The sequence below is a fragment of the Siniperca chuatsi genome, linkage group LG15 (assembly GCF_020085105.1).
Source record: "Siniperca chuatsi isolate FFG_IHB_CAS linkage group LG15, ASM2008510v1, whole genome shotgun sequence".
In the NCBI taxonomy this organism is placed as follows: Eukaryota; Metazoa; Chordata; class Actinopteri; order Centrarchiformes; family Sinipercidae; genus Siniperca; species Siniperca chuatsi.
In genome coordinates this window covers 21,287,590-21,299,753 of record NC_058056.1, presented here as the reverse complement: position 1 = coordinate 21,299,753, position 12,164 = coordinate 21,287,590, and the positions used below count along the sequence as shown (strand labels likewise).

The following is a 12,164-nucleotide window of genomic DNA, read 5'->3' as shown; positions in this document are numbered from 1 at the left end:
CCATTCAAAGTCTCCAGTCTGCAGAGATACCCTACTTAGTCTATGGGCTACACATAGCAACCACCATAACATTGTCACTAGCCTCCATGCTTTCTACTGTTTACTAAACCCATTTTCCAGCGCATTTGTGACGTCCAACGCGACACATCAGAAAAACATAGAAAAGGTAAACTCATCTGCTGTAATAAAGGGAGCACCTAAAAATAATGCTCCAAAAGGGAGCAGATGAAAGATTCTTGTCAATATAAAAGGAAAGAATAAAAAACAGTTGCAAATTGTTAAAATCTACTCTAGCTGTTTTAAAACTTGCATGTCACTATGTGTTACTGCTTGTTAATAATATGTGTATCCTATGCACATTGTTTTGTACAACTAACAATACATTTGTGACAGTTTTACGGTAAAACTTGAGCTTGTTGTGTCTAACACTGGGTCAAAATAAACATATTCTAGTTATATAATCATATTTTTTATAAATATGAATAATGAATAACTATAAAAATGTTTGACAATGTATTGCATTTTATGATTTTTTTTTTATGTTAAATCTGATTTCGCAAATTGACTATATCTGTCAGGTAAATGTAGTGGAGGAAAAAGTACACTATTTCCCTCTAAATGGTAATGGAGTAGAAGTAAAAAGTGGCATAAAATGGAAATACGTACAGGTACTTGTGGTACCACCACTCACAGAATAGATGGCATTCAACGAGCTGCTGGGCGCTGATCTGTGCCAATCAGTACGTTGGTGGAAAAATGTGAAGATACTCAACTTCTAGTTTTATCACTTATAAACAGTTGTTGAGTACATTTCTACACTTCACCTTTATTCGATCGAAGAGTAAGAGTAAGAGAAAGAGAAAAAGAGAGAAATGAATTATTTTGGCACACTGGTTTTCTTGATACAGAGCAGCAGCTGCAATCCGCGAACAAAGTGAAAGAAACCAGTAGAAGGTTTTAATGGGGCGTTTGATTGGGGTCTCCAGACTGGTAGCCTAATGATGGATGAATGCGGAGCCTTCTAAGCGACAGTGACATAATCAGAGAGCTGTAGGTCAGCTAGTGACAGCTGAGTGGCTGGAGAAAGAGCCCTTTCAGCCCCAACGCTCACAGACGCCGATCCAAGTTCATTAGCAGTCAGACTGGCTACAGGGCCTGCTGCAGGCTTCTCCAAGCTACACATGATGCACACATACACACACATGTATCAGCATGCAAACACACACTGAACATCACATCACAAGCAGCTTTTTCTTCTTAAAGTGAATCAGTTTTTGTTCTTAATGGTCCAAGGCTATGATTTTTCTCTCCTTCGCTCGCCTTTAATGGCTCTGGCAAAGTGTTTTATCTATAAACAATAAAAGGTTGGGGCTAAAACATTTTTCTCTGGTTTGGCCCCTTCACTACTAATCATCTATACACTCTCCCCTCTTTCCTGCCATTAAGCTACGATGGAGCCAAACCCGCAGCCCAGCCAAAGAACCTGATAGTCGTGGAACCCATGCAGCTCTCCCCCCCACCTTGGAATGCATTTCTGCTGTGCTGCACATTTCACCATCCAGCAGGGAATGGACGCAAACACCCCCCAAAAAACCCCACCCGCCCAGACACAAACACACCACCACTTGCTTTTGAGCAATTGCCCACCAAAGCTCAACGGCCCTCCAGTACGTGCCTGCAAAAACTACACAAACAGTGGTGGAAAGTAACTAAGTACATTTACTCAAGTAATAATAATTATATAGCACCTTTCAAAACACAGTTACAAAGTGCTTTACAATAAAAACAGAGTATATTTAAAACAAAAAGAGAATAAAACAATTATAAAACACAAAGAGAGTAAAATGAAATAAAATGTCAATGACAAAACATCAATGAAAACAATGAAAAGCCATATTGAAAAAGTGGGTTTTTAAAAGTGATTTCTGAAAACAACAGGTAGCCAGTGGAAGAAAGCCAAGTACTGTACATCTGTACAATTTTGATGTACTTTACTACTTTTCAGAGGGAAATATTGTACTTTTTTTGGCTCAAGTACATTAATCGGACAGCTGTAATTACGAGCTACTTTGCATGAGAAACAAAAAACGCATGATGATCATATAAAATACAATATAATGTTAAGACTACACCAGTGGTTTCCAACCTTTTTGGCTTGTGACTTTCAGCCATCTTTTTTCAGTTTTTAGCAGTTCCAACAAAGAGACATTTCCACTCTAAACTCTTCTCAGATGGTTTTCACTTCAAAGTTTCACTGATGTCGTTAAAGGACTATAAGTGTCTGTGTCAAAAAATTGCAATAAAAATATTATATATTAATATTATTTTCCACTTTAACGGAGTTAAATCTTTTTGACTCATTTACATAATGCCACTGTTGTTTGTTATGAAAAAAACACAAAAAAATATATTTTCTGTATACTAAATACTGTTTTTTTCAGTCTGGGATATGTCAGTGATTAGCAACAACATCGATTTTGATGCAATTTTTTTGTTCAGTGTCAGATTTAAAAAAAAAAAATCACACTTGTTACCTTACAAGACAAAAATGTTCACTTCCTAAAACTGCTATAAAAAGATTATCTTCCATTTTCACCGAGTTAAATCTTTTAACCAACTTCAGTCCTGATTATCACTATCAAATAATCATTAATTTACATAAATTTAACCTTTTAAATGCCCGTTTTTGCGATGATACCACTAATTTTCATAAATTAAAAAAACAAAAATTTTAATGAAAATATTTTCAATATACTAAAGGCTAGGGGGAAGTTGTCTGATTATCATATATGTCAGTGATTAGCATTTGCTCTAGAAAAAAAGCAAAGATACAAGATCACTTCGAACAAGAAAAAGATTTATTTTTCAAAATTCTATAACATTGAACATATCAAAAAATAGTGTGAGAGGTAGAGAATGTGTGTGTATGTGTGTGGCAAATACTGAGGTCATTAGTCTTAGCCCTGCTGAAAATTTTGAAGACTATAGTATAAATCAGTGCATTTTAAGAGTAACTCTAATCACTTAGGAAATAATGTCAGTGCCAACATATAGATGAAAATTGGACTACAATCCAACACAAGTCACAAATATGGCCAATTTTGAAATGACTCTTTCAGTTCAGTTTCTTATTGCATTGAAATCACTTTCATTGTCAAACAAATTGAGAAGAGGAACACAACTGCAGCATCAATCAAGTGGAGTCAGAAACACTGCTTACTGTACATAATGTACTGTAGCCCAAGGTTTTTTGGTGTGTTCAATACAAGGGAAGAAAGAGGTGCTGGAAAATGTTTGACTTGGAAAATTACAATTTGATTCAAACTTATTTCTTTGCAAAAAAAAAAATAATAATAATAATAATAATCACTGGACACACATCTATCTATCTATCTATCTATCTATCTAATATTCTGATACATGAAGGCGCATTAGAGAGCAAAAGAAATTAGGAAATCTTGTCATTCCAAAAACTTTAGCAGCACAATGACCCAGAAGTGACTGACTTCTCTCTCATACATGTGAACATATTTATTTTGGACATAGGCCATATGCTCTGATGTGATCTTTCAGCACCACAAATCTCGCGCAAGGCCCAGCAAGTGCCACTTTGGAGTAGGCGATAACAGTTAGCGTGACTGCAGCAATGTAGGTTAATTGTTTATTCAAAGCTGCTGCACTGCAATGTAACTTTATTATAATGTATAAATCAATAATAAATCAGCCTTTTCCCCACCGTGAATATTTTTGCCACTGAAAATGTCAGAGCTAACGTCTAAACGTTTGAACATGTCACATTTTGAAAACATAAAGGTTAATAGTTTGTGAGCTCAGATATTGAACGCAGTTGCTGCTTCTGTTCCTGTGGTGTAACTTGTAGTTTTGTGTGTAGGTCAGGTGGAATACAGTCTACGAAAGGCTACAGCCAGGCCTATCATTCATGGTATTGACCAATCTTGCTTCGAGAGGTAGGCTATATAACCGGAGCACCCCTCCTTATTACTCATACCTGCCAACATTTAGAGTTCAGTTCATGTGCAGCAGCAGCTGCAGTATGAGGATGTATGGTCTTTGCAGATATACTTGTCACACTTTTTGCAGGTGGTGGCAATTCTTTTCTTTTTTCCAGTGCAGAACTCGCACAGCTTCCTCCTTTTGTTGCTGGTGCTGTCTGGTTCCCTGCTTTCCATTGGGTTGTCCCCTGCTTTCCGTAGATCCACCACCATAGTGGCGGCTGCTGGTGTGCGGGGGAGGCGCTGTCTCCGTAGCATTTGTGGGGACACCAGCATTTTGCCCAGCTCCTCTATGAAGAGCCTCCGTTTGAAGGTCTTCTTCTGGTTCCAGAAGGGATCCACGGCGCTCCACAGCACAAATGCATTGTAGACAGAGACGTCCAGCATGTTGTAAAAGAGAACCAGTGGCCATCGACATGTCTTTCTCCTGCAGCTGTAAGCACCAACACACTGCAAAAGAAAAAGACCAAAGAAAAAATGAATACAAATATTCTTCCTCATCATACACAAATATATAATTCATTCTTTATATAAATGCAAGAATACTGAATAATAAAAGCACTAAATATATATCAGATGAACTCATAAATTTATTAAGAATAAATAAGTGTGCGTAATTGATGCATAATGGAACATACCTTATCCAGGTTGTCGACACCTCCTTTGCAGCTATTGTAGTCAGTAATTATCTTTGGCTTCTGGTGCTCCTCGGCACTCACAGCTGGCTCGCGGTGCTTGGTGCTGAGGAGAGTCACATTCTTCCCCCTTCTCGGTACGTACGACACCACTGTGTGCGTCTTGGTGAAGGCAAAGAGGGAGGATCGGGGCTGTCTCTGCCTTATATCCAGTAGTTGCTGGGGAAGCTCTGGCTTGTTCTTCCGAATTGTACCGACAAGGGCAATTTTCCTTTTCAGAAGCTCCTCAGCCAGTGCGTAAGTGGTGAAAAAATTATCACAAGTCACTGTTCTCCCCTTGAGCCCTTCCGTCATGTCCAGGACGACCCTCTTTCCCTGGTTCACCTCCGGGGCACTGCCAGCAGATTTTCCCGTATAGATTTGCATCTTCCATGCATACGATGTGGCGACGTCGCAGGTGACCCAAATCTTTATCCCATATTTTGCAGGTTTGCTGGGTATGTATTGGCGGAATCCACAGCGGCCTCTGAACGGGACGAGCTGCTCATCTACACAGACATCCTTGCCTGTGTTGAATAGAAGGGGGAGGCGATGTGACCACTTCTCCCAGATGGTCCGGAAGGCAGCCAGCCTGTCCTGCTTACGACTCGCAGATCGTGTTCGCTTATCTTCGAACCGCACGGTTGAGTTTATAAGACTGAATGTGCCGTGGGACATGGTGGCCCGGAAAATGGCCCGTCCGGTGTAGTCATTCCACAGGCTGCAGGTCGACTCGTTGCGTGACTTGTGCACACCGGCCAGAATCAGCAGCCCGATGTATGCCTGCAGGTCAGTGGCATCTATGTCTTTCCAATCTTTGATGGAACGTCTCCCCTGCAGGTTTGTCATATCCAAAACACACGTGATGATCTCTTCCGTCAGGAAGAGATCGAAGCAGGACTTCAGAGTGCTGATACGGGAGATGGCGTACCGTGTGGGTCCGGGGTTCACACAGGGAACTGGAATGTAGCGCAGCATCTCAGTGTGAGTGGGAGACCAGACAATTTGCCCATTCTTTGATTTCCATTTGTGATCAGAAGGATCCATTGCCTCCTCCATGTCCTCCCCACTCAAATTGGAGTCATCGTGTGAATCAGAGTCATCAGAGTCATCAGACTCATCAGCCACCAGCGTGAACTCGACGTCATCATCTGTGTTTGAGTCGTCCTCAGTTTCGGAGGCCGACTCATCCGAGTCCTGCTTGCTGTTAGCAGGCTGCATGATTCCCTCCACAACTTCTTGTGCAGTTTCGGAGGCTTTCTCATCCGAGTCCTGCTTGCTGTTAGCAGGCTGCATGATTCGCTCCACAGCTTCTTGAGTAGTTTCGGAGGCCGACTCATCCGAGTCCTGCTTGCTGTTAGCAGGCTGCATGATTCGCTCCACAGCTTCTTGAGTAGTTTCGGAGGCCGACTCATCCGAGTCCTGCTTGCTGTTAGCAGGCTGCATGATTCCCTCCACAGCTTCTTGCGTAGTTTTGGAGGCTTTCTCATCCGAGTCCTGCTTGCTGTTAGCAGGCTGCATGATTCGCTCCACAGCTTCTTGCGTAGATTCGGAGGCTTTCTCATCCAAGTCCTGCTTGCTGTCAACTTTAAGCTGTTTCTCCATCTTGCCAGGTATGAACTGACCAACCCCCCCCAAGCTATAAATAGTTATAGTTTTGGCTCCAACAGCAGCTGCATAAACTGACCGATGGTCTCAAATGTACTAATCCTAACAAAGCCAGACTTTGGTTGTTTTTCACTGCAGCTACATTTTTGCGGTGCTGCAAGATTCCTGATGTTCTTTTTGTCTTGAAGGCAGGGGTGGATCCAGAGAAATATGGGCATGGAGACTTTAAGGGGTGGCAGAAAAACATATATATGCTGATTTAATCGCAATAAAATCAGCACTTAATAGAAATATCTACATTAATTTTCTATCCCTTACTTCCACAGCTATAATATATCAAAAAGTGGCTCCACTGTACCACTCTGTTCGAAAGCTTCTTCTGGCTCCTCCCTGTAGGGTCTTGGGGAAACTTTTCAGTTTCAACTGAGCTTGCCCATCACACCTGGACTTGAATATGTCTAGAATAGGGGGGAAAAGATTCAAACTGAAATAAACCTGATTATACAATATATTAACTCATAATACACTTTGAAGCAGTCTTTTACTAGAAATCTGTTTAAGGCAAATATATTTATTAAATTGAATAACATATTTACTAGATTGAGGCTAAGCCATGTCTCTTACATTTTGGGAAATATCCATTTGTGTGATCTGTGCTTCTTTTTCAGATGTAAAATACTATATAGTAACAATGTTTATACCATGTGGACCAGCTGGACTGGAGATAACTCATGATAACTCAGGCACTCTCATTTCCCTTTCGCTGTCTGAGCTCTGCATGTCTTGATTTCTCTCGCGCTCTCTTAACGCTCCCTCTTCCACCTCATCACCTGTGATGCTCTCCCTCTTCCATGTCATTATCTCCCTGGTCATCTTTGCCTTGCACCTTTTAACTTCCCTGTTGCTCTGTTTTTATCACCAGTTCTCCTGATGTATTTCTCTGTTCATTAATTGGTGTCCTCTTTGGTAGAAAATAACTGGTGAGTCGGTTGTACAATATTCACATGCTGAATCCCAACTAGTCTCAGTTCTTACAAATTCTCTCTCAGTTCTTACAAATTCTCTCTCTCTCTCTCTCTCTCTCTCTCTCAACATTGAACATTAAACTAGTTTTAGCATCAAAACTAACTACCTGTCTCCTAGACCCTTTTCCAGCTAAACTTTTTAAAGATCTCTGCCCATCTCTGGGACCCACAATGCTGAATATTGTTAATTTGTCACTTACAACTGGCACTGTCCCAACTACTTGTAAGACTGCTGTGGTTAAACCACTACTTAAGAAAACACACCTTGATCCAGGATCTCTCAATAATATATACCAGTCTCTAACCTTCCATTCTTTTCAAAACTATTAGAATGAGTTATGTCTCAGCAACTTTCGGCTCATATGTGACAGCAATCTTTTTTAACCTTTTCACTCTGCCTTTCATTCCACTGAAAATGCACTGACTAAAGTGGTAAATGACATTTTGCTTACCATTGATTTAAATTCCACTTCAGTACTTCTATTACTGGATCTCCGTGCGGCTTTTGATACCATTGATCATGGCAGAGGCCTACTCCTAGATTGCCTCGAAAACTACTTTGGCGTCTCTGGCCTGGTTATCACATGGTAAATCATATCTTTCTGGAAGAACACAGTGTGTTTCTAATAACATTACATTATGAGTACCTCAGGGCTCTGTTCTTGGCTCTGTTTTTTTCTTTATATATTTCACCTCTTGGCCAAATTAAAGTTTTTCCACTGCTACGCTGATGATACTCAGCTGTATGTGCCTGTAAAGGCAGATGATGATGCTCAAATTACAAATCTAGAGGCCTGCTTGTCTGCTATGAAATCCTGGATGTCACGCAATTTCCTGCTTCTAAATTCCAATAAAACTGAGATGCTGGTCATTGGCCCTGCTCAACACAGACACCATTTTTATCAAGTAAAAGTAACTCCTGACAACTGTGTGATCTCTCAAAGTTTGACAGCCAAAAATCTTGGTGTTATGCTTGATCCTACCCTCTCTTTTGATCAGCACATTTAAGAATTCACCAAGAGTGCTTTTTTCCACTTACGCAACATAGGCCTAGCTAAAATTATAATATACATATATAATAAACCATCCTGTGCTCTCCGCTCTCAGAATACTGGGCTCCTGTGTGTCCCCAGAGTTAAAAAGAAGTCAGATGGCTGCAGGGCTTTTTCCTATCATGACGCTTTTCTCTGGAATAATCTTCCTGCTAACATCAGACAGTCTGACTCTGTTGAGGCCTTTAAATCTAAGCTGAAAACGCATCTGTTTGCTTTAAAAAGGGACAGTTCACCCCAAAATCAAAAAACTAATCAGTAGAAAGAAAATTGTTCCTACATGAAACTGCTCACAACAAATTTGTGGACTATCTTGAGTAACTGGGTCATAATTTCTGGAAAGAGACATTGCTTTTTTTTGGCACATTGTATTCAAAAAAGGCAGATATCTCTACGCTCAATATCACAGAAACTTGGCAACTCACACCAAAACAATCTAGATAGATAAACAGCACTACAGGTAAGAGGAAAAAGATGTATTTTTGATTTTTGGGAGAACTGTCCCTTTAACGTCCAATTAGTACTTCTCCTTCCATACTTCAGGCCTCGTACCTGTTACCACTTTAGTTCCAGCAGGTTGGTGTCAGTTTCAATGAAACTATTAATATTAGTATTTAAAGTCCATGTTTAACCTTTCCAACGAGAATTCAACTACCGGGCAGCAAACTTTTTGATATTGACTGGATTTCTCTGGATGTCTCTCAATTTCCTCTGCTGTTTTTGTTTCTGTACCCTTAAAGCTGTCAAGCTGTGCATGCCCCCAGTTTGCATGTTATCATAGCTCTCGCTCCCTCTGTGTGTTTGTTTGTTTCTCCTCTCTGTGTGAATGCTGTTGCCCTCTAATGTGTTTGTGTGGCCTGTCCTCTTTCCAGGTCTCTATGGTGGAGAGGAGGTGGTGTGGCTCAGATCCTACTTAGAGGGCGACACCTGAACCTGCTCAGTTGTCCTCCTGGATCCATCCTCTTCACTTACATTTTACAATCTACATTTTGTCATCACAACTGTATATTGTCATGTATGACTTTCTGTTGTGAATCTATTCTGTACACACGACATCTACTGCATGTTTGTCCATCCTTGGAGAGGGATCTTTCCTCTGTTGCTCTTCCTGAGGTTTCTTCCATTTTTTTTCCATGTTGTGTTTTTCGGGGGAGTTTTTCCTTATCTGAATCGAGGGTCGAAGGATGGAGGGTGTCGTATGCTGTACATATTGTAAAGACCCTTGAGGCAAATTGGGATTTGTTATATTGAGCTATATAAATAAAACTGACTTGACTGGTGATTCCACCCTTTCTCACCCTTTCACTTCAAGTGTCTCCTACAACATTCAGATTGACTTAACTACTACGTTTTTTCTTTTGAAGGTGGGGTATGTGACTCTGAAGAAATCCAATACCATGACAAATACCATGATATAGAGCGAACAACAACACAGCAAGTAATGTAACTAGCGTTAGCTAGGCTGTGTGTTAGCAAACTGTGCTACAGTTGCTGCTGTGAAGCTAACAGCCAGAGAGGACGAGACGTTTCCCAGAGCCAGCACACCAGCTCCTGACAGCGATACTCACAACTCTGCTGCTACTATAGCTAACATCACAACAACAGCATATCTTGGCAAACTAGAAAGTAAGCTGAATGTCCGTGGGCGGGTCATTTAACGTTACCTGACACACAAATCATGGCTGGAATAGTGTTGTGTTAGTCCGAGTCACTTTGTTTATTTCCCATCCCCTGAAATTGACAAAAAGACGTGTATTGGATTAGAATTGCATACCCCACCTTTAATAGTCATAATTTTTAATAATGGTGTACAACATAACACTGAAGATTTGAGTGGATGTGTGTTGTTTTTCACTTACTGTCTGTTTCAAACTCCTGCATGCCCCTTAACGTTTCCCAATAGATTTCTGAAATAAGATTCAAAGTGATCAGTAATTATGTCAATGGAAGCTTTCTTTAAGGGTTGAAATTGGCTCCTAGGTAGAGGATATACATATAAAGATGATATTCACCCATGTGTCACTTATACTCTGTGAAGACACACATTTAGTGTTACCAACAATCCAAGATATTCAGTGTTTACCCAGTAATGCTGATTAAACACAAATGTCCTTTTCTCTGAGCTTCAGTTTGAACGTGTGGTGAAAGTGCAAACACTCGGGTAGTCTACTGAGCTTTGAATGAATGATCACTGCATTGCTGACTAATGTGGCTTTTGTTTGGGGCTAATGGAGCAAGTGATTTCAGTGCTTATTAAAATTGGATGCTTTGGTACGTTGCTCTTGCATGAAATTTGGACATGTTTTTCTGCAGAATGAGCCGTTTCAGTGATGTTGGTAGCTGAATATTTGGGTTTAGTCAGCTTTGTCTGTCCCTCACACAATCCAACACAAGTTAATATTACTGAACCAAACACTCTTCAACAAAACAACTTTGCAATCTGCGGCCATTCTGTTTTTCTGCACCCCTACTCCCATCCTCACAGCTTCTCGTCTAGACTGTGTTGATTAGCTTGCTTGCTAACGTTACCTCCCCGACGTGAACACAAATCTGCCTTTGCCTTAGTTTCACAATATTTGCATCAGTTTGTTCAGCCTTTATTAGGTGATGTACATCATGCTCATTGACTGCATATGATATCTTTCAGCATGCATGACATAGTGAGCAAACGTGGCTAAAGGTCCTTTGTTTGTTGCTATCTAGCAAACTCCACTGAAAACTAAACAAACTCCACTAGCCTTACTTACACTTACTGTCACTTTTCTGATTGTTCTAATTTCTTCATAGATGAACACTAAGTATTACCTCATTCCTTCACCGTAAAACCGACTGCCGTTACCTCCTTCTTCTTCCTCCTCTTCTTCTTTGACTACCGTTATTGTTGTCACGGGCAGGGCCGGCCCTAGCATTTCTGGAGCCCGAGGCTGTAATCTGATCAAGATGCCCCCTCGCCCCCAAATTCCTTCCCAATAAATCAAAAACCATTTACACTGGGATAGCCAACTTGCTATATTATAAGCTTCAATGTGTCAACTACTTAAACAATGTTGACAGTCAAGTGGTTTTATGAAATATGTACAGGTTGCAAAATTGATTTAAATGCAGTCACTCCACTGTAACAACTGTGTACAGGGAAGGTTGTGCAGTGTTGGGGAGAAATTAAACTAGTAGTTTAACTAAATTTTGTAGTAGCTTGCTGGTAGTTCAACTACATTCTTATTTGCATAGTGATTCAAGTAGTTCAGTTACTTTTTTTTTTCCATTTTTTGGTTAACTACTGAAACTAAAAACAATTTAAAAGGAAAGGATTTTTTAATTTATTATACCATTGCTTCTCTACTGTAAAAGCCGCACTTTCCCATTAATAGTGGGGTATTTTATTTTTTTGGTTTATGAATGACCTGTGAACAAGTGGGCACTTTTTGCAATAAACTTAATTGAGTTACTTTTTTGCTAGCATGTGACTTTTGTATTATATTTTGCTATAATTTCGGATCACATGTACATTGTCAATTTGATCTCTTTTTTTTTACAAAACAGTTAAAACAACTTTTTCTTATCTTTAGTTAACGAAATTAGATTTCTCCCTAGGGCTGTAGTTCAACTTCTTCTTCTTCCAACACTGCATACCAGGGACAGTTGTAATATGTCTAAAATATTAATAATTAATCAATCAAATAATCAAAATGAAAAAGATTATCATTCACATTATTGTGACTATTCAGGCTTTAGAGGACCAGCACTGGAGCCAGACCTCCCTTGACCTGGAGTAGCTTTCCAGGTACACAATGC

The 12,164-nt window shown here is 40.1% G+C and overlaps 1 protein-coding gene across 3 annotated transcripts; it reads right to left on the bottom strand.

Annotated features, from left to right (window-relative positions):
• Positions 1–2,836: 2,836 nt before the first annotated feature.
• LOC122862369 (piggyBac transposable element-derived protein 3-like) lies at positions 2,837–11,301 on the bottom strand. 3 transcript variants are annotated; one of them, XM_044167826.1, is made up of 6 exons: positions 11,178–11,301; positions 10,232–10,279; positions 10,037–10,103; positions 6,614–6,753; positions 4,652–6,518; positions 2,837–4,463 (listed from the first exon to the last, which is right to left on the bottom strand). In XM_044167826.1, exons 5-6 carry the CDS (start codon positions 6,290–6,292, stop codon positions 4,032–4,034), a joined length of 2,073 nt encoding a protein of 690 aa, XP_044023761.1. In that variant the 5' UTR covers positions 6,293–6,518; positions 6,614–6,753; positions 10,037–10,103; positions 10,232–10,279; positions 11,178–11,301; the 3' UTR covers positions 2,837–4,031. The 3 variants fall into 3 exon arrangements, with proteins under 3 accessions (XP_044023761.1, XP_044023762.1, XP_044023763.1); XM_044167827.1 differs by having other exon boundaries at positions 6,654–6,753; XM_044167828.1 differs by lacking the exon at positions 10,037–10,103 and having other exon boundaries at positions 6,654–6,753.
• Between the last annotated feature and the right edge of the window lie 863 nt (positions 11,302–12,164).